The sequence below is a fragment of the Rattus norvegicus genome, chromosome 15 (genome assembly GCF_021556685.1).
Source record: "Rattus norvegicus strain SHRSP/BbbUtx chromosome 15, alternate assembly SHRSP_T2T, whole genome shotgun sequence".
NCBI lineage: Eukaryota > Metazoa > Chordata > Mammalia > Rodentia > Muridae > Rattus > Rattus norvegicus.
Genome location: NC_141548.1, coordinates 46,646,915 through 46,667,551, shown reverse-complemented (window position 1 = coordinate 46,667,551; position 20,637 = coordinate 46,646,915). Strand labels below are relative to the sequence as shown.

The window sequence follows — 20,637 nt, the reverse complement described above, 5'->3', positions numbered from 1 at the left end:
TGGGTGCTTACAGAGATTGAACCACCATCCAAAGGGCACGGACTGGACATAGGCCCTGTATGCATTTGCAACTGGTTTGCAGCATGGTCTTCACATGAGTCCCCTAACAATTGGAGAGCAGGATCTGTACCTGACTCTGATGCCTTCGTTTGGATCTCTTTCCCCTAGCTGAGGAGCCTTGTCTGGCCTCAGTAGAAGAGTATATTCTTGGTCCTGATGAGATATAATGAGCTAGAGTGAGGTGGAGAGGAAAAGGAAGAAAGAAATGGAAGAGGGATATAAGAGTAGGACTGGAAGGAGTGGCAGGAGGAGTCTTGGATGAGGATGTAAAATGAATACATAAATAATATTTTTATTAGATATATTTCCTTACTTACATTTCAAATATTATTCCCATTCCTGGTTTCCTGTTCATAAACCCCCATCCAATCCCCCTCCCCCATACTAGTACTCCCCCTATTCATCCCCCTTACTGCCCCCCCATATTCCCCTCCACTGGGGGTCCAACCTTGGCAAGACCAAGGGCTTTCCCTTTCACTAGTGCCCCAACACAGCTATTCTCTGCTACATATGCAGTTTGAACCATAGGTCAGCCCATGTATAGTCTTTCAGTAGTGGTTTAGTCTTTGGAAGCTCTGGTTGGTTGGTATTGTTTTTCTTATGGGGTTGCAAGCTCCTTCCACTCTTTCAATCCTTCCTCTAATTCCCCACAAGGGGGTCCTAAAAGGAATGGACTTTAAAAATCAAAAAAGAATGAGGTTTATAATAAGGCTCAAGGGTCATTGACCCTCTTCCTGCTAGAATAGGGGAATGTCATTCTGAGAAGGGCAACACTAGTAGCCCAGATTTATGTTAAGAAATCTTAGAGGAAATAGGATCACGTTTTCATATATGAATATGGTATGGGAGACTTTCTTGCCACATTTACTTAGAAACCAACCAAGGAGCACATAATCGCATGCATGTTCTTTACTATTTATCAGAAGATTATTGGAAATTGCCATATAATTCATGTTCTTAGAAAAATATATATACATGAGTGTGTAAAGAGATTACTACTTCCTTTATAAATTATTGAAACCTTGTAAGATTATTACAGAGAGATGTCAAGCTAAACCACCTATGGAAGAAAAGTGAAGGATTTGAGATTTGGACCTTCAACATGTAGATCATATCTTTAGATTCAGTACTGTACATGAAAGGGAGGAATGATGGGCATGTAGACAAAGGTGAAAATGTGAGCAAGCTTAGTTACATCTATTTCAATAGCTTAGTAGACAGACAATGGTAGAGCCAGTGCCAGAGGGAGGAAATAGGATAATTTAGGTGGAAACATCCAAGGACCACACCCTCATTATGAAGTACTTTCTGTCTGTGAAGTCTGTGCTAATGCACCCCATTCTTACCTCATTTGCTCCACCCATTTTTCTGAGACATTCAAGGGTACTGACTATTTTGGTTTGCTGATTCTTGAGTGGCAGCTGAATCAAGAAACTTGATCTCTTTCTGAAGAAACCCCTCTTCTTTGTGTGTGAGGTAGGTTCTTTCTGAGAGTCATCCTGTGAAATGAACAGGCGAACACCATCTATAATCCTATGTAGAAGACTTAGGTCTCTTTTGTTACTTCAGCGATCCTAAATCCTTACAAATGAGCTCTGAGGTAAATTCTGACTGTGCGTTTCCCCCACGGATGACAGAAACAACAGCCATCTTACGTACCAGACTCCTATAACACCATTTCTGAGGGAAACAGTATGCTTAGCTCCACAAATTCAATATCAATCAAATTTCTGGAGTCTCCCTCAATCAGAGAGGTACTGCCAAATAGCCTGTCTGAGGGACTATTTCACCACCTCCTCTGGGATAAAGCTGCAATTTTCATGTTCTCAGAGACTGCTCAATGTGTAGTACCATTTTTTCTAATGACTTCAATTTGGAGGACCACCATATTGGTCTATCTTGAAAAACACCACATTCCTTTAACTTGAATGATACCTGGTCCTGTAGAATCAGAGACCATAGCTCTCTTCACCACAGTACTTTCAAAATTAGCACAGCAATGACACCACTATACCACTCAAATTATCATACCATCCTCTACTCTGAAGAGTAGAACCATGTATTTGTTTCCTGGTCAATTAATAGCCACCATCCTCCCATTTAACATGTAGATCTACTTTACTTGAAAATATATCTGCAGACACACACATGAATTCTCTCTCTCTTTCTCTCTCTCTCTCTCCTATCTCTCTCTCTCTCTTTCTCCCTCCCTCCCTCAAAAGGAGAATCCTTACTTCATTATTTTGAAAAGTTGGACATTAGACTAGAAAGGTAGGCAGGCCCACTCAGTACAGAGAAGAGTTACAAAACCTATGCATGAGGTTTACTCCCATTCATCTTATGTGAGTACAATTATCCCTCCACATTATCTTGTACAGGACATTTGGCTTGTGCTTGGAGACAGTCAGTTCATGATCTTCAACATGACATTTTCCCCAAAGTCATGAACACAAACAGTTCCTGTACAAAGATCCCTGGGCATATTTTTAAACCAGAGAATATGTCCAAAAGTCTTAAATACAATCTATGTCTTATCTTTCTCTCTTTCACTTACATTTTTTCTCAAAATGAAACAAAACTAAACCAACCAAAGAAAGAAACAAACTATTCTCTGTGGTTTTATCTCTATGTACCTTGTTCTTTTAAAGCTTATCAGACACATGGCCTTCAAGCCAAACTTGGTAGTTACCAATCTTTCATGTTAACCTTGCAGTTTGGATGTGTCAAAACTTAGCATAGTTGGACAAAGGAGAAAGTCTACATAGAAAGACATTTAAAGGATTTACTATTTTCTGTTTATTCTGTTTAGTTAAAGCCTAAAATATCTCAAAATATCCTGGGAAATGAAAATATCATTTTTTGTAAGTGGAATGAAAAATGGGCTCCTCAAAGTTGTCCTCTCAAATACACATACACTATAGCACACAACCCCCAACCCCCAAAACATACATATCTACTATGCACATTGATTAATAGTAAACAGCAGATCATTGTAATTGTATTGGTATTTCTTATTCTACCTTCCTCTACTGAACTTCCTATCACCCACATCCAGTGACAACTCTTTCTCTTTTTCTTCTATGAAATCACTTTTCACATTCCAAAAATGGATGAGAATATATTGTGTCTGTACATGCCAAATCCAATAGTTTTCTTTTTTCTATTTGTTTAAGATATACTTCAGGGTAACTAGTCAGAACAGTAGCTCACCCATTCTCAGATACTAAGGATCACATTGTACATGCTGGTACAATCCTTCTTATTCCTAACAACTTCTCCAAGAGCTATCTGGTATAAATTATCCAAGAGATATGAGGAACACAATCCTTCCAAGTTGTGAGTATAACTATCCCTCCACACTATCCTCTTCTACAGGACATTTGGTTTGTGCTTGGAGACAGTCAGTTCATGGTCTTCAACATGACACTTTCCCCAAAGTCATGAACACAGACAGTTCCTGTACAAAGAGCCCTGGTGATGTTTTTAAACAAGAGATGATGTCCAAGGTAAGGTGTCATGGTGGGGAATGGGTAGGGGCACCTTAACAACCATGGGCCAATATGTGAAATGGGAACAGAGTCACAAGGTACAAGAAACTATCTCCATAGGACAAGCAAAAAATTCAAGATCTCTCTCTCTCTCTCTCTCTCTCTCTCTCTCTCTCTCTCTCTCTCTCTCTCTCTCTCTGACACACACACACACACACACACACACACACACACACACACACATTTTCAGGAAGTCCTACGAATTCAAAGTCTATGAATATTGTGATCTGTAACCTTGCTCATTTGGTGACTTTGGTGACTCTCAGACATTTAGAAGTGCAGGAGAACAAGTAGTCGATTTTGATCACCTCTGGTATTCTTGGGAAAAAGCCATTGGTAAGAGATGTTTCTCATGGGGCATTCCCCCCCTTTTTTTCCAGAAAAACCTATATTGACATTGTAGGTGACAAAGTTTCTATTACAAAGAAGGAAGTCTGAGCTAAATAGTACACATGTCCAGCAAAGTAGCCATCAAAGCTTCTATTTATTTTCTTTTCTAGTCCTTCAAGGATATTTCCAAATACTTCTCTGAGGAAGAATGGGCAAAGCTGACCAAATGGCAGAAAAGTGCCTACATGTTTATGAAAAGAAACTACATCAGAATGACAGACCTAGGTAAAAGGAAGTATTTGTTTGCTTGTTTGATGTTTGTCTGTTTGTACAAGCCTGGGTGTCCCCCATCCCTCATGTTCCTCTCCAAATGTTCATTTTCATTTTTGTAATTGGACATTTTAATTTATTATATTTTAAATGTTATCCCCTTTCCAGGTTTCCCGCCAGAAACTCCCTTTCACAATACCCATCACCCTGCTTCTATGAGGGTCCTCCACCACCCACTCACCCACTCTTGGCCCTGCACCTTGGCATTTCCCTACACTGGGATATCAATTCTTCACAGGACCAAGGGCTTCTCCTCCTAATGATGTCCAACAAGACTATCCTCTGCTACATATGAGGCTGGAGCCATGGGTCCCTCCATGTGTACTCTGGTTGGTGGTTTAGTCTCTGGGAGCTCTATGGAAGAAAGGTAAAGGCACTCACTGAGTGTCCTGCTCTTTTCCAATATGTTCAGAGGTGAAAACAGAGACCAGCTACCATAGGACTCAGGACTGCAACCTACATTTTCCTGCTCTTCAGGCCTTTGGCTTGCTGGGCCTTACTGTCTGTGCTGAATTCCCTGCATTTCTCCCTTCTTTGCTCTGTTAAATTTAAAAAGCATTTTCATTTCTTCTAGGTGTCATGGTCAACCAACCAGTTTTCATGCGTAGAAAGGATCAGATCACAGAATCCTTAATGAAGGAATCTGATGAAGGTAATGGCCATGAAAATGAAGGCAAGTGGGCAGGAAGAGGCTGTGGAGAATTGTCTTTTCATTTTGATGTTCGGAAAGGTCACAGACACTGCTTCCCTTCCCCAGGTCAGGGCTGATTGGAAAAAGTTTGTTCAGAAAGTCACATAGATGATATTGATGTTTCAAATTCTAAGATAGTTAAAAAGAATTTGTATTATTATGGATAGTTACATATGGACAGCAAATATGTGACATATTCAGTTGGAATAACATTGTCTTATATCCTATCCTACACAAGGACAGAAACACTATGCACAAAGAAAAAGATGAAGGGCAAATAATGGGGAAAGGAGTGGGAAAGGTGAGAAGAGGGGAAGAGAGGAGAGGAGGGGAGAGATATAGTTCATCTGTATGTCATGGAATAGTCACTGCACAGAAAAAAATTTGAATGGTTCAAGAGTCCATATTCTTGAACATATGAAAAATATGTATTATAACGAGACAGAAGACAAGAGTATTCATTTGCTCTTATGCTCTGACATAAAACTTCCAAAGAGAGTCAGGATGATATGTCACAGAGAACTATACTCCTCAGAAAGGAGACCAGATGTACAATTTTGTATAACACTCTAAGTTACTTCAAGGTCCAGGTCTGGTATATATACACAGCTTCTGATACTAATGGAGAATTATTCCACTGTGTAGAAACCAGTAGCACTGGGCTAAAACACCCACCCTTTCTCACACATTTTAAAGAGTCAGAGACATTTTATTTTGAATTTCATACATGCAGTGTTTACAAAATCTGATCACTAATACTTTTTACTTTTATTGTTCACTGTCCTTTTCAACTTCAAGTAGGAAACCTCTTTCAAGCTTGTCCACCACTCATGTTTTAAAACAGCATGGTCATTAATTTAAGCCACCTGGTTTTGCTCAGTGCCTTTCTCATACACTTAACACCTGAAGATTCACTCATTTCAAGTGAAATGATCTTCATTATTCTATATTGAAAATTGCAAATGACACAAATGTTTATGTAACCAGCTTAATGCTGTAGGTAAAATGAAAACAATGTGCTAGAATAGGATAAAGCTGTGATGAGGCATAGCCTACATTTTATAAAGTAACAATAGTAGGAGCTTTCTAAGCTGAAATTTCAATTGACAAGGCATGAATAAAGAGAAGGAAAAGCTATTATTCACTTCTCCTCCATGAGATGGCTGTAATGATCAATTCCAGCATTCACAGAAGTTTCAGGGGCCTGATTGTTAGAGATATTGGATAACAAGCAACACCTTCTAACTTGTCATCCTCCTATAGGTGAACACTATAAACAGATATTTGGCATGGAGCATACTAAGGGCCTGAAGGTAAGTATCTCCTGTTTCTCTAGGACTTGATCACATTGGTCCCTCAGTATATTCACATGGTGGACGATGGAAGATGTGAGATGCCCAACTCCCACACCTTTCCTCTGTTCAGATCTTTGTTTTCTTCTCTTTTCTCTGTAGCTGTTTTAATTTCTATTCTTTCTCCTTATTATTTTCTTCTTTTGCTATGTCTTTCTTTCTTCATTTCTACTTTGTGGCACACAGAATGAATCAGAGAGCTTGACACCTGACAGGCAAGCATTCTACCATTAGGAAAACTTCAACAGACATGCTTCTCTCTTCTTCACAATACTTGATGTAGCATCTATAGTATGATAATGATTCTGATAAGGAAACATCTTCAGTTTTCACATTACTTGCAGGCATTCCCTGGTTGTAGAATACTTGCCTAGTTGTAACCAAAGTTCTGGCTTCAGTATCCAGTACCATGGACAGTGATCTAAATCACTCTCTTTTCTAATATTATTTTAATGAACTAATACAATTTGGCTTTTGGAGCCAAAAAAGGAATCACAATTGATTTCTTCAAATAATAATGAGTATGTACATATGATTTATTACTAATACCAATGATGAGGCTCTTGTGCCTAAACATGCTAAAGTATTGGCCTGAGCAGCAGTTCCACTGAGTTTATAACCCATAGCCTAGCCCAGACTATTGAAATGAATTCAGGTCTTTATTGGTGTCTAAGGTTCATGGGAGACTTCCTTTGGGTATTCTCCCACAAATGAAACTCATACTTCCCTTCTAACACTTACTTTTCCAAGAAGGAAGCAAGAGACAGTCTCTATGAATGGGTTTCTCAAATGACTGGAGATAATAGAGATTTCATTTTAAACACCAGCCACTGTTATCTCCTTCAAGACATTCTCTACACATTTGAACTCTCTGATTCACAGTCTCAGCCAAGTCAAACCCTTCACATGTTTTTGATGTGAAAGCTTCCATTGTTGCAAAAATTAATCTTTTATGGAGGGTTTTAATGGATCTGTGAGTTGGTGGCCAGCAAGGAAGCTATTAAGAATTAAATTTAAAAAGTATCATAAAAAAGGATTCAGCTTTATCATTACTCCATTTGACTATGCTTTCCTCTTCTGTGGTGGCATGCATATATCAGAATTGTGTGAGTTGATGACACTGAGACCTTTGAAGGGAATATAGGGAGACTTATCAAATCAAACCAAAAACATACAGGAAAAAAGAGTAAAGTATTTATAAACTAGAATCTGGTCTGTTCCATCAAGTTGTGCATGGATTCTCTACACCATGAATGAACAAGATGAAAGAAATACAGCTCATGATTAATGGCTTATGACTCCCCTTGACCGAAGAAGAGTTGGAACAGGTACCCGTTTGTCTAATTCCATATACAGTGTTCTCATCAGGATTAGGATTGTTGACACACCCATTACCTCACTCTTTGATGCCTAGATTATTGTGGCTCATTTTTTTCCTCCTTTCCCTACATCATCTCCACACACAATCCTGGTATACAATGCTTTCTCCTTTCTTGCATTTACTTTATTGTCTATGCAGTGTTCCACAAGCTTCTGTGTAGAAGACCTGTCCTTTTGATACTCTGTGTTTTTCCATTTTCTCTCTTTACCAAATTTTATGTAGATCACACTCCCAGTTATATGAACATCACTAAAGTTTTCCTTAAAATTTGTCTAGAAAAAAAGATAAAGAACATTTTAGTTCTGGGAAATGTGATTTAGTCCATTCTTTACACATGTAAGCTTCTGTTTTACTCTGTATTTAGGCACAATGATGAAATAACCTCCCAGATATAAGAAAGCACATTAATAAAATATAGGAAGGGGACCTGAACATCAACACTCTGATATGGAAAGAGGCACAGGCCAGGCTCCATAGATCGAAACAGATTACAGATAGTTTAAAAGTTTCTTTTTCTTTAATCTTTATTAACTTGAGAATGTATTATTTACATTTCGATTATTATTCCCCTTCCCAGTTTCTGGGCCAACATCCCCATAACCCCTCTCCATCCCCTTCTACATGGGCTTCCCCTCCGCTTCCCCCCCATTACCACCTTCCCCCAAAAATCACGTTCACTGGGGATTCAGTCTTAGCAGGACCAAGGGCTTCCCCTTCCACTGGTGCTCTTACTAGGCTATTCATTGCTACCTATGAGGTTGGAGTCCAGGGACAGTCCATGTATAGTCTTTGGGTAGTAGCTTAGTCCCTGGTTGGTTGGCATTGTTTTTCATATGGGGACTCAATCCCTTGAAGCTCTTTCAGACCTTTCTCTGATTCCTTCAATGGGGGTCCTGATCTATGTTCACTGGATTGCTGCTGGCATTCGCCTATGTATTTGCTGTATTCTGGCCCGCTTCTCAGGAGAGATCTACATCCAGTTTCTGTCAGCCTGCACTTCTTTGCTTCATCCATCTTATCTAATTGGGTCGCTGTATATGTAGGGGCAACAAGTGGGGCAGGCTCTGAATGGGTGTTCCTTCTGCCTCTGTTCTAAACTTTGCCTCCAAATTCACTGCCAAGGGTTTTCTTGTTACCCTTATGTTTGTTTGCTTGTTTGTTTGTTTGTTTTCCCATTTTCTTTCTTTTTTTTTATTAACTTGAATATTTCTTATTTACATTTCGAGTGTTATTCCCTTTCCCGGTTTCCGGGCAAACATCCCCCTAATCCCTACCCCTGCCCTTCTTTATGGATTCCCTTCCCCATCCTCCCTCCATTGCCGCCCTCCCCCCAACAATCTAGATCACTGGGGGTTCAGTCTTAGCAGGACCCAGGGCTTCCCCTTCCACTGGTGCTCTTCCTAGGATATTCACTGCTACCTATGAGGTCAGAGTCCAGGGTCAGTCCATGTATAGTCTTTAGGTAGAGGGTTAGTCCCTGGAAGCTCTGGTTGCTTGGCATTGTTGTACATATGGGGTCTCGAGCCCCTTCAAGCTCTTCCAGTTCTTTCTCTGATTCCTTCAACGGGGGTCCTATTCTCAGTTCAGTGGCTTGCTGCTGGCATTCGCCTCCGTATTTGCTGTATTCTGGCTGTGTCTCTCAGGAGCGATCTACATCCGGCTCCTATGGGCCTGCACTTCTTTGCTTCATCCATCTTGTCTAATTGGATGGCTGTATATGTATGGGCAACATGTGGGGCAGGCTCTGAATGGATGTTCCTTCTGTGTCTGTTTTAATCTTTGCCTCTCTCTTCCCTGCCAAGGGTAATCTTGTTCCCCTTTTAAAGAAGGAGTGAAGCATTCACATTTTGATCATCCATCTTGAGTTTCATTTGTTCTAGGCATCTAGGGTAATTCAAGCATTTGGGCTAATAGCCACTTATCAATGAGTGCATACCATGTGCGTTTTTCTGTGATTGGGTTACCTCACTCAGAATGATAAGGAGTGAAGCATTCGCATTTTGGTCATCCTTCTTGAGTTTCATGTGTTCTGTGCATCTAGGGTAGTTCAAGCATTTGGGCTAATAGCCACTTATCAATGATTGCATACCATGTGTGTTTTTCTGTGATTGGATTACCTCACTCAGGATGATATTTTCCATTTCCATCCATTTGCCTATGAATTTCATAATGTCATTGTTTTTGATAGCTGAGTAATATTCCATTGTGTAGATGTACCATATTTTCTGTATCCATTCCTCTGTTGAAGGGCATCTGGGTTCTTTTCAGCTTCTGGCTATTATAAATGAGGCTGCTATGAACATAGTGGAGCATCTGTCTTTGTAATATGTTGGGGCATCTTTTGGGTATGTGACCAAGAGAGGAATACCTGGGTCTTCAGGTAGTTCAATGTCCAATTTTATGAGGAACCTCCAGATTGATTACCAGAATGGTTGTACCAGTCTGCAATCCCACCAACAATGGAGGAGTGTTCATCTTTCTACACATCCTCGCCAGCATTTGCTGTCACCTGAGTTTTTGATCTTAGCCATCCTCACTGGTGTGAGGTGAAATCTCAGGGTTGTTTTGATTAGCATTTCCTTATGACTAAAAATGTTGAACATTTCTTTAGGTGTTTCTCCGCCATTCGGCATTCCTCAGCTGTGAATTCTTTGTTTAGCTCGGAACACAATTTTTTAATAAGGTTATTTGTCTCCCTGCGGTATACTTCTTGAGTTCTTTGTATATTTTGGATACAAGCCCTCTATCAGCTGTAGGATTGGTAAAGATCTTTTCCCAATCTGTTGGTTGCCCTTTTCTCCTAACAACAGTGTCCTTTACCTTACAGAAGCTTTGCAGTTTTATGAGATCCCAATTGTAGATTCTTGATCTTAGAGCATAGGCCAATGGAGTTTTGTTCAGGAAATTTTCTCCAGTGCCCATGTGTTCCAGATGCTTCCCCACTTTTTCTTCTATTAGTTTCAGTATCTGGTGTGATGTGGAGGTCCTTGATCCACTTGGACTTAAGTTTTGTACAGGGTGATAAGCATGCATCAATCTGCATTCTTTTACATGTTGACCTCCAGTTGAACCAGCACCATTTGCTGAAAATGCTATAGTTTTTCCATTGGATGGTTTTGAGTGACCATAGGTTCATTTCTGGGTCTTCAATTCTATTCCACTGGACTATCTGTCTGTCTCTGTACCAATACCATACAGATTTTATCACTATTGCTCTGTAATACTGCTTGAGTTCAGGGATAGTGATTCCCCAGGAAATCCTTTTATTGTTGAGGATAGTTTTAGCTATCCTGGTTTTTTTCTTATTCCAGATGAATTTGCAAATTGTTCTACCTAGCTCTCTGAAGAACTGGATTGGTATTTTGATGGGGATTTCATTGAATCTGTAGATCGCTTTTGGTAATATGGTCATTTTTACTATATTAATCCTGCCAATTCATGAGGATGGGAGATCTTTCCATCTTCTGAGATCTTCAATTTCTTCCTTTAGAGGCTTGTAGTTCTTATCATACAGATCTTTTACTTGCTTGGTTAAAGTCACACCGAGGTATTTTATATTATTTGGGACTATTATGAAGGGTGTCGTTTCCCTAATTTCTTTCTTGGCTTGCTTTTTGTGTAGAGGAAGGCTACTGATTTATTTGAGTTAATTTTATACCCAGCCATTTTGCTGAAGGTGTTTATCAGGTTTAGTAGTACTCTGGTGGAACTTTTGGGATCACTTAAATATACTATCATATCATCTGCAAATAGTGATATTTTGACTTCTTCTTTTCCAAACTGTATCCCCTGGATCTCCTTTTGTTGTCTGACTGCTCTGGCTAGAACTTCAAGAACTATATTCAGTAAGTAGGGAGAGAGGGGGCAGCCTTGTTTAGTCACTGATTTTAGTGGGATTGCTTCAAGTTTCTCTCCATTTAGTTTAATGTTAGCTATTGGTTTGCTGTATATGGCTTTTACTATCTTTAAGTATGGGCCTTGAATTCCTATTCTTTCCAGGACTTTTATCATGAAGGAGTGTTGAATTTTGTCAAATGTTTGCTCAGCATCCAGGGAAATGATCATGTGGTTTTTCTCTTTCATTTTGTTTATATAGTGATTTATGTTGATGGCTTTCTGTATATTAAACCATCCCTGCAAGCCTGGGATGAAGCCTACTTGATCATGATGGATGATTGTTTTGATGTGCTCTTGGATTTGGTTGCGAGATTTATATTGAGTATTTTTGAATCGATATTCATAAGGGAAATTGGTCTGAAGTTTTCTTTCTTTGTTGGGTCTTTGTGTGGTTTAGGTATAAGAGTAATTGTTTCTTCATAGAAGGAATTCAGTAGCGCTCCATCTGTTTCAATTTTGTGGAATAGTTTAGATAGTATTGGTATGAGGTCTTCTATGAAGATCAGATAGAATTCTACACTGAACCCACCTGGATCTGGGCTGTTTTTGGTTGGGAGACCTTTAATGACTGATTCTATTTCTTTAGGAGTTTGGGGTTGTTTAAATGGTTTATCTTTCCCTGATTTAACTTCGGTACCTAGTATCTGTCTAGGAAATTGTTCATTTCCTGCAGATTTTTATGTTTTGTTGAATATAGAGTTTTGTACTAGGATCTGATGATTTTTTGAATTTCCACTCGAGCTGTAGTTATGTCTCCCTTTTCATTTCTGATTTTGTTAATTTGGACACACTCTCTGTGTTCTCTCATTAGTGTGACTAAGGGTTTAATCTATCTTTTTGTTTTTCTCAAAGAACCAACTTTTGGTTCTGTTGCTTCTTTATGTAGTCCTTTTTGTTTCTACTTGGTTGGTTTCAGCTCTGAGTTTGATTATTTCCTGCCTTCTACTCCTTCTGGGTGTACTCTTCTTTTTGTTCTAGAGCTTTTATGTGTGCTGTCAAGCTGCTGATATATGCTCTCTCATGTTTTTTTCTGAAGGCACTCAGAGATATGAGTTTTCCTCTTAGCACAGCTTTTATTGTATCCTATAAGTTTGGGTATGTTGTACCTTCATTTCCATTAAATTCTAAGAAGTCTTTAATTCCTTTCTTTATTTCTTCCTTGACCAGGTTATCATTGAGTAAGCATTGTTCAATTTCGATATATATGTTGGCATTCTTTCCTTTTTGTTGCTGAAGACCAGCTTCAGGCCTTGGTGGTCTGATAGGACATGTGGGATTATTTCTATCTTTCTGTATCTATTGAGGCCTGTTTTCTGACCAATTATATGGTCCATTTTGGAGAAAGCACCATGAGGTGGTGAGAAGAAGGTATATCCTTTTGTTTTAGGATAGAATGTTCTATAAATATGTGTTAAGTCCATTTGGTTCATGACTTCTCTTAGTCTGTCTATGTCTCTGTTTAATTTCTGTTTCCATGACATGTCCATTGATGAGAGTGGGGTGTTGAAATCTCCAACTATTATTGTGTGAGGCGAAATGTGTGCTTTAGGCTTTAGTACATTTTCTTTTATGTTTGTAGTTGCCCTTGTATTTGGAGCATACTTATTTAGGATTGAGAGTTCGTCTTGGTCAATTTTTCCTTTGATGAATATCAAGTGTCCTTCCTTATCTTTTCTGATGACTTTTTGTTGAAAACTGATTTTATTCCATTCTAGAATGGCTACTCCAGCTTGCTTCTTCAGACTATTTGTTTGGAAAGTTTTTTTCCAACCTTTCACTCTGAGGTAGTGTCTGTCTTTGTCTCTGAGGTGTGTTTCCTGTAGGCAGCAGAATGCATGGTCCTCATTGCATATCCAGTTGGGGAGCTGAGTCCATTGATGTCGAGAGATATTAAGGCATAGTGATTGTTGCTTTCTGTTATATTCATATTTGGATGTGAGACTATGTTTGTGTGCTTTTCTTCTCTTTCTTTTGTTGCCAAAACGATTAGTTTCTTGCTTTTTCTAGGGTGTAGCTTGCCTCCTTCTTTTGAGCTTTATCATTTATTATCGTTTGTAGGGCTGGATTTGTAAAAAGATATTGTGTAAATTTGGTTGTGTCATGGAATATCTTGGTATCTCCGTCTATGTTAATTGAGAGTTTTGCTGGATACAGTAACCTGGGCCGGCATTTCTGTTCTCTTAGGCTCTGTATGACTTCTGTCCAGCATCTTCTGGCTTTCATAATCTCTGGTGAGAAGTCTGGTGTGAATCTGATAAGTCTGCCTTTATATGTTACTTGACCTTTTTGCCTTACTGCTTTTAATATTCATTCCTTGTTTTGTGCATTTGGTGTTTTGACTATTATGTGACTTGGTGAGCTTTTTTTGTTGATCCAATCTATTTGGGGTTCTGCAAGCTTCTTGTATGTTTATTGGTATCTCTTTCTTTAGGTTAGGGAGGTTTTCTTCTATGATTTTGTTGAAGATATTTATTGGTCCTTTGGGCTGGGAGTCTTCACTCTCTTCTATGTCTATTATCCTTTGGTTTGATCTTCTCATTGAGTCCTGGATATCCTGTATGTTTTGAACCAGTACATTTTTGCGTTTTACATTATGTTTGACAGTTTTGTCGATGATTTCTATGGAATCTTCTGCTCCTGAGAGTCTCTCTTCTCTCTCTAGTATTTTGTTGGTGATTTTTGTATATACATTTCCTTGTCTTTTCCTTTGGTTTTCTATATCCATGGTTGTTTCCCTTTGTGCTTTCTTTATTTCTTCTATTTCCATTTTCAATTCCTTCACCTGTTTGGTTGTGTTTTCCTGGAATTCTTTCAGGGATTTTTGTGATTCCTCTTTGTAGACTTCTACTTGTTTATTTATGTTTTCCTCCATTTCTCTAAGGGAGTTCTTTATGTCTTCTTGAAGTCCTCCATCATCATGATCAAATGTGATTTTAAATCTAGATCTTGCTTTTCTGGTGTGTTTGGATATTCAGTGTTTGCTTTGATGGGAGAATTGGGATCCAATGATGCCCTGTAGTCTTGCTTTCTGTTGCTTGGGTTCCTGCACTTGCCTCTCGCCATCAGATTTTCTCTGGTGTTACCTTGTTCTGCTATTTCTGACAGTGGCTATACAGGCCTGTGTGTGAGGAAATCTGTAGACCTGTTTTCCTGTTTGCTTTCAGCCAAGTATGGGAAGAGAGTTTTCTGCTTTCAGGCATGTAGTCTTTCCTGTCTACTGGTCTTTAGCTGTTCCTGTGGGCGTGTGTTCTGAGTCCACCAGGCAGGTCACTTGGAGCAGAAAAGTTGGTCTTACCTGTGGTCCCATTGCTGAAGTTGCTCCTGATGGGCTGCTTTTGAGCTCTCTGTGAAGGTGGCAACCAGGGGGCCTGTGCTGCCTTTTCCTGGTTTCCCCATGCACTGTGGTCCCAGATGGTGTTAGGTGTTTTCCTCTGGAGTCAGAAGTGTGGGCAAAGTGTAATCTCTTCTGGCTTCCCAGGCGTGTCTGCCCCTCTGAACGTTTAGCTCTCCCTTCCATTGGATTTGGGTGCAGGGAGCTGTTGATTGGTTCCCTTCAGGTCCAGGCAGTGTCTGGACTGCAGAGGACCTGCCAGTTGAGTGCCCCTATCTTCCGGGTCTCATAGGCCCTACACCCATTTTTACTATATTAATCCTGCCAATCCATGATTATTGGTGATCTTTCTATCTTCTGAGATCTTCTTTGATTTCTTTCTTCAGAGACTTAAATTTCTTTTCATATAGATCTTCCACTTGCTTGCTTAAAGTCAAAACAAGATATTTTACATTATTTGGGACTATTGTGAAGGGTGTCTTTTCCCTAATTTCATTCTTACCCTGTTTATTCTTTCAGTAGAGGAAAGCTATTGATTTGTTTGAGTGAACTTTAGACCCAGCCACTTTGCTGAAGTTGTTTATCAAGTTTAATAGTTCTCTGTTGTAACTTTTGGGATCACTTAATTATCCCATGATATCATCTACAAATAGTGATATTTTGACTTCTTCCCTTCCAATTTGTATCCGTTTGACCTCCTTTCATTGTCTGATTGAACTGGCTAGGACATTGAGCAGTATATTGAATAAGTAAAAAAAAAAAAATACCTTGTCTAGTCCCTGATTTTAGTGGGATTGCTTCAAGTTTCTTTCCATCTAGTTTGATGTTAGCTACTGGGTTGCCAGATATTGTTTTTGCAATGTTTACGTATGGACTTGAGTTCCTGATATTTCCAGAACTTTTAGCAAGAAGGGGTGTTGAATTTTATTAAATGCTTTCTTAGAGTCTAATGAAAGGATCAAGTGTTTTTTATCTTTGAGTTTGTTTGTATGATGGATTATGTTGATGGATTTCCATATATTAAACAATCCTGGCATCCCTGGGATAAAGCCTACTTGACCATGATGGATGATCATTTTCATGTATTTTTGGATTCAGTTTGCAAGAATTTTATTGAGTATATAAGGGAAATTGGTATGAAGTTCTCTTTCTTTGTTGGGTCTTTGGGTGTTTAGGTATAAGAGTAATTGTGACTTCTTAGAAGGAATTTGATAGCACTCTGTTTCTGTTTTGTGGAATAGTTTTGACAGTATTGGTATGAAGTCTTCTATGAAGGTCTGACAGAATTCTGCACTAAACCCATCTAGTCCTGGGCTCCTTTTGGTTGGGAGAATTTTTTTTTATCTTTATTAACTTGAGTATTTCTTATTTCATTTCGATTGTTTTTCCCATTCCCGGTTTCCAGGCCAACATTCCCCTAGCCCCTCCCCCTCCCCTTATTGGTGTTCCCCTCCCCATCCTCCCCCCATTACTACCCTCCCCCCAACAATCACGCTCACTGGGGGTTCAGTCTTGGCAGGACCAAGGACTCCCCCTTCCACTGGTGTGCTTACTAGGCTATTCATTGCTACCTATGAGGTTGGAGCCCAGGGTCAGTCCATGTATAGTCGTTGGGTAGTGACTTAGTCCCTGGAAGCTCTGGTTGGTTGATATTGTTGTTCATATTTGGTCTCGAACCCCTTCAAGTTCTTCCAGTCCTTTTTCTGATTCCTTCAACGGGGATCCCGTTCTCAGTTCAGTGGTTTGCTGCTGTCATTCGCCTATGTATTTGCTGTATTCTGGCTGTGTCTCTCAGGAGAGATCTACATCCGGCTCCTGTCGGCCTGCACTTCTTTGCTTTATCCATCTTATCTAATTGGATGGCTGTATAAGTATGAGGCACATGTGGGGCAGGCTCTGAATGGGCGTTCCTTCTGCCTCTGTTTTAAACTTTGCCTCCCTATTCCCTGCCAAGGGTATTCATGTTTCCCTTTTAAAGAACGAATGAAGCATTCGCATTTTGGTCATCCCTCTTGAGTTTCATGTGTTCTGTGCATCTAGGGCAATTCAAGCATTTGGGCTAATAGCCACTTATCAATGAATGCATACCATGTGTGTTTTTCTGTGATTGTGTTACCTAACTCAGGATGATATTTTCCATTTCCATCCACTTGCCTATAAATTTCATAATGTCATTGTTTTTGATAGCTGAGTAATATTCCATTGTGTAGATGTACCACATTTTCTGTATTCGTTCCTCTGTTGAAAGGCATCTGGGTTCTTTCCAGCTTCTGCCTATTATAAATAAAGCTGTTATGAACATAGTTGAGCATGTGACTTTGTTATATGTTGGGGCATCTTTTGGGTATATGCCTAAGACAGGTATACCTGGGTCCTCAGGTAGTTCAATTTCCAATTTTCTGAGGAACCTCCAGACTTATTTCCAGTGGTTGGGAGAATTTTAATAGCTGCTTCTATTTCTTTAGGAGTTGTGGTGCTGTTGACATGGTTTATTTGCTCCTGATTTACCTTTGATACCTGGTATCTGTCTATAAAATTGTCCATTTTCTCCAGATTTTCCAGTTTTGTTGAATATAGGCTTTGGTAGTAGGAACTGATGACTTTTTAAATTTCCTGATTCTGTTGTTATGTCTCTCTTTTCATTTTTGATTTTTTTTAATTTGGATATACTCTGTGCCTTCTGGTTAGACTGGCTGATGATTTATCTACCTTGTTGATTTTCTCAAAGAACCAGTTCCTGGTTTGGTTGATTCTTTGTATAATTCTTTTGTTTCTTCTTTGTTGATTTCATCCCTGAATTTGATTATTTCCTGCCTTCTACTCCTCCTGGGTGTATTTCTTTCTTTTTATTCTAGAGTTTTGGGTGTGCTGTCAAGCTGCTGACATATGCTCTCTCCTATTTCTTTTTGTAGGCACTCAGAGGTATGAGTTTTCCTCTTAGCACTGCTTTCATTGTGTCCCATAAGTTTGGGTATATTGTTTCTTCTTTTTAATTAAATTCGAAGAAGTCCTTAATTTTTTTCATTATTTCTCCTGTGATCAGGTTGTCACTGCGTAGAGCATTGTTCAACTTCCACGTATATGTGGGCTTGTTCTCATTATTGAAGACCAGCCTTAGTCTGTGGTGATCTGATAGGATGCATACAATTATTTCTATCTTCCTATATCTGTTGAGGCCTGTTGTTGACTGATTGTATGGTCAGTTTTGGAGAAGGTACCATGAGGTGCTGAGAAGAAGGTATATCCTTTAGTTTTAGGATTGAATGTTCTATAAAGATTTGCTAAATCCATTTGGTTCATAACTTCTGTTAGTTTCTCTATGTCTCTGTTTAATTTCTGTTTCCACGATCTGTCCATTGATGTGATTGGACTGCTGAAATCTCTTACTATTATAGTGTGATGTGCAATGTTTGATTTGAGCTTTAGTAAGGTTTCTTTTATGAATGTAGGTGCCCTTGCATTTGGAGCATGGATATTTCAGATTGAGATTTCATCTTGGTGGATTTTTCTGTTGATGAATATGAAGTGTCCTTTCTTATCTTTTTTGATGACTTTTTGCTGAAAGTCAAGTTTATTCGATATTAGAAAGGCAACTTCACCTTTTATCTTTGGACCATTTGCTTGGAAAGTTTTTTCCAGCTGTTAACTCTGAGGTAGTGACTGTCTTTGTCTCTGAGGTGTATTTTCTGTATGCAGCAAAATGCTGGGTCCTCTTTACATATCCAGTCTATTAGTCTATGCCTTTTCATTGGGGACTTGAGTTCATTGATGTTGAGAGATATTAAGGAATAGTGATTGTCACTTCCTATTTTCATTGTTTGAGGTATAATTATGTTTGTGTGTCTCTCTTTTTGTTTCATTGCAAGGAAATTACATTATTTCTTTTGCACAGTGTAGTTTCTCTCCTTGTGTTGTAGTTTTCAATCTATTATCCTTTGTAGGGCTGGATTTGTAGAAATATATTATGTAAATTTGTTTTTTTTTCATGAAATATCTTGGTTCCTCCATCTATGTTATTAGAGACTTTTGCTGGATACAGTAACTTCGGCTGGCATATGTATTATCTTAGGGTCTATATGACATCTGTTTTGGATGTTCTGGCTTTCACAGCCTTAGTGAGATGTCTGGTGTACTTCTTATAGATCTGCCTTTTTATGTCGCTTAACCTTTTTCCCTTACTGCTTTTAATATTCTTTATTTGTTTTGTGCATTTGGTATTTTAACTATTATGTGACGGTAGGTATTTCTCTTCTAGGCCAATCTATTTGGAGTACTGTAGGTTCCTTTATGTTTAAGGGTATCTCTTTCCTTAGGTCAGGAAAGTTTTCTAAATTTTCCTGAATGTATATTTATTGGCCCTTTAAGTTGGAAATCTTCACTCTCTTCTATACCTATTATCTTTAGGTTTGATCTTCTCCTCGTGTCCTGGATTTCCTGGATGTTTGGGGCTACAGCTTTTGGCATTTTACATTATCTTTGACAGTTGTGTCAATGTATTCTACGTATCTTTGCCCCAGAGACTCTCTCTTCATTCTCTTGCATTCAGATTGTGATGCTTGTATCTATGACATCTGATCTCTTCCTTAGGTTTTCTGTCTCCAGGGTTTTCTCCCTTTTTGCTTTCTTTATTGTTTCTATTTCCATTTTTATTTTTTCCATCTTTATTATCTTGAGTATTTCTTATTTACACTTTGATTGTTATTCACTTTTACGGTTTCCAGGCCAACATCCCCCAACCCTTCCCACTCCCCTTCTATAAGGGTGTTCTCCTCCCCATCCTCCCCACTTTACCGCCCTCTCCGCAACAATCACATTCACTGGGGGTTCAGTCTTGGCAGGACCAAGGGCTTTTCCTCCTACTGGTGCTCTTACTAGGCTATTCATTGCTACCTATGAGGTTGGAGCCCAGGGTCAGTCCATGTATAGTCTTTGGGTAGTGGCTAAGTCCCTGGAGGCTCTGGTTGTTTGGCATTGTTGTTCATATGGGGTCTCAAGCCCCTTCAGCTCTTCCAGTTCTTTCTCTGATTCCTTCAATGGGGGTCCCGTTCTCAGTTCAGTGGTTTGCTGCTGGCACTCGCCTCTGTATTTGCCATATTCTGGCTGTGTCTCTCAGGAGATATCTACATGCGGTTCCAGTCGGCCTGTACTTCTTTGCTACATCCATCTTATCTGTTTGGTGGCTGTATATATATCTGCCACATGTGGGGCAGGCTCTGAATGAGTGTTTCTTCTGTCTCTGTTCTAAACTTTGCCTCCCTATACCCTCCCAAGGGTATTCTTGTTCCCCTTTTAAAGAAGGAGTGAAGCATTCGCATTTTGGTCATCCTTCACAAGTTTCATGTGTTCTGTGCATCGAGGGCAATTCAAGCATTTGGGCTAATATCCATGTATCAATGAGTGCATACCATGTGTGTTTTTACTGTGATTGGGTTAGCTCACTCAAGATGATATTTTCCAATTCCACCCATTTACCTATGAATTTCATAAGGTCATTATTTTTGATAGCTGAGTAATATTCCATTGTGTAGATGTACCACATTTTCTATATTCATTCCTCTGTTGAAGGGCATCTGGGTTCTTTCCAGCTTCTGGTTTTTATAAATAAAGCTGTTATGAACATAGTGGAGCATGTGTCTTTGTTATATGTTGGGGCATCTTTTGGGTATATGCCCAAGAGATGTATAGCTGGGGCCTCAGGTAGTTCAATTTCCAATTTT

At 39.2% G+C, this 20,637-nt stretch overlaps 1 protein-coding gene across 1 annotated transcript in view; it reads left to right on the top strand.

The window, feature by feature from the left end:
* The first annotated feature begins 1,429 nt into the window (after window positions 1-1,429).
* Window positions 1,430-20,637, top strand: part of Ssxbl1 (SSX family member B like 1) — a 40,627-nt gene continuing 21,419 nt past the window's right edge. The window contains exons 1-5 of the mRNA XM_087586864.1: window positions 1,430-1,536; window positions 3,436-3,566; window positions 4,109-4,223; window positions 4,843-4,920; window positions 6,223-6,272. Of these exons, the coding sequence (XP_087442990.1) occupies window positions 3,501-3,566; window positions 4,109-4,223; window positions 4,843-4,920; window positions 6,223-6,272 (309 nt within the window). The 5' untranslated portion in view covers window positions 1,430-1,536; window positions 3,436-3,500. The remainder of the gene's footprint in view (window positions 1,537-3,435; window positions 3,567-4,108; window positions 4,224-4,842; window positions 4,921-6,222; window positions 6,273-20,637) is intronic.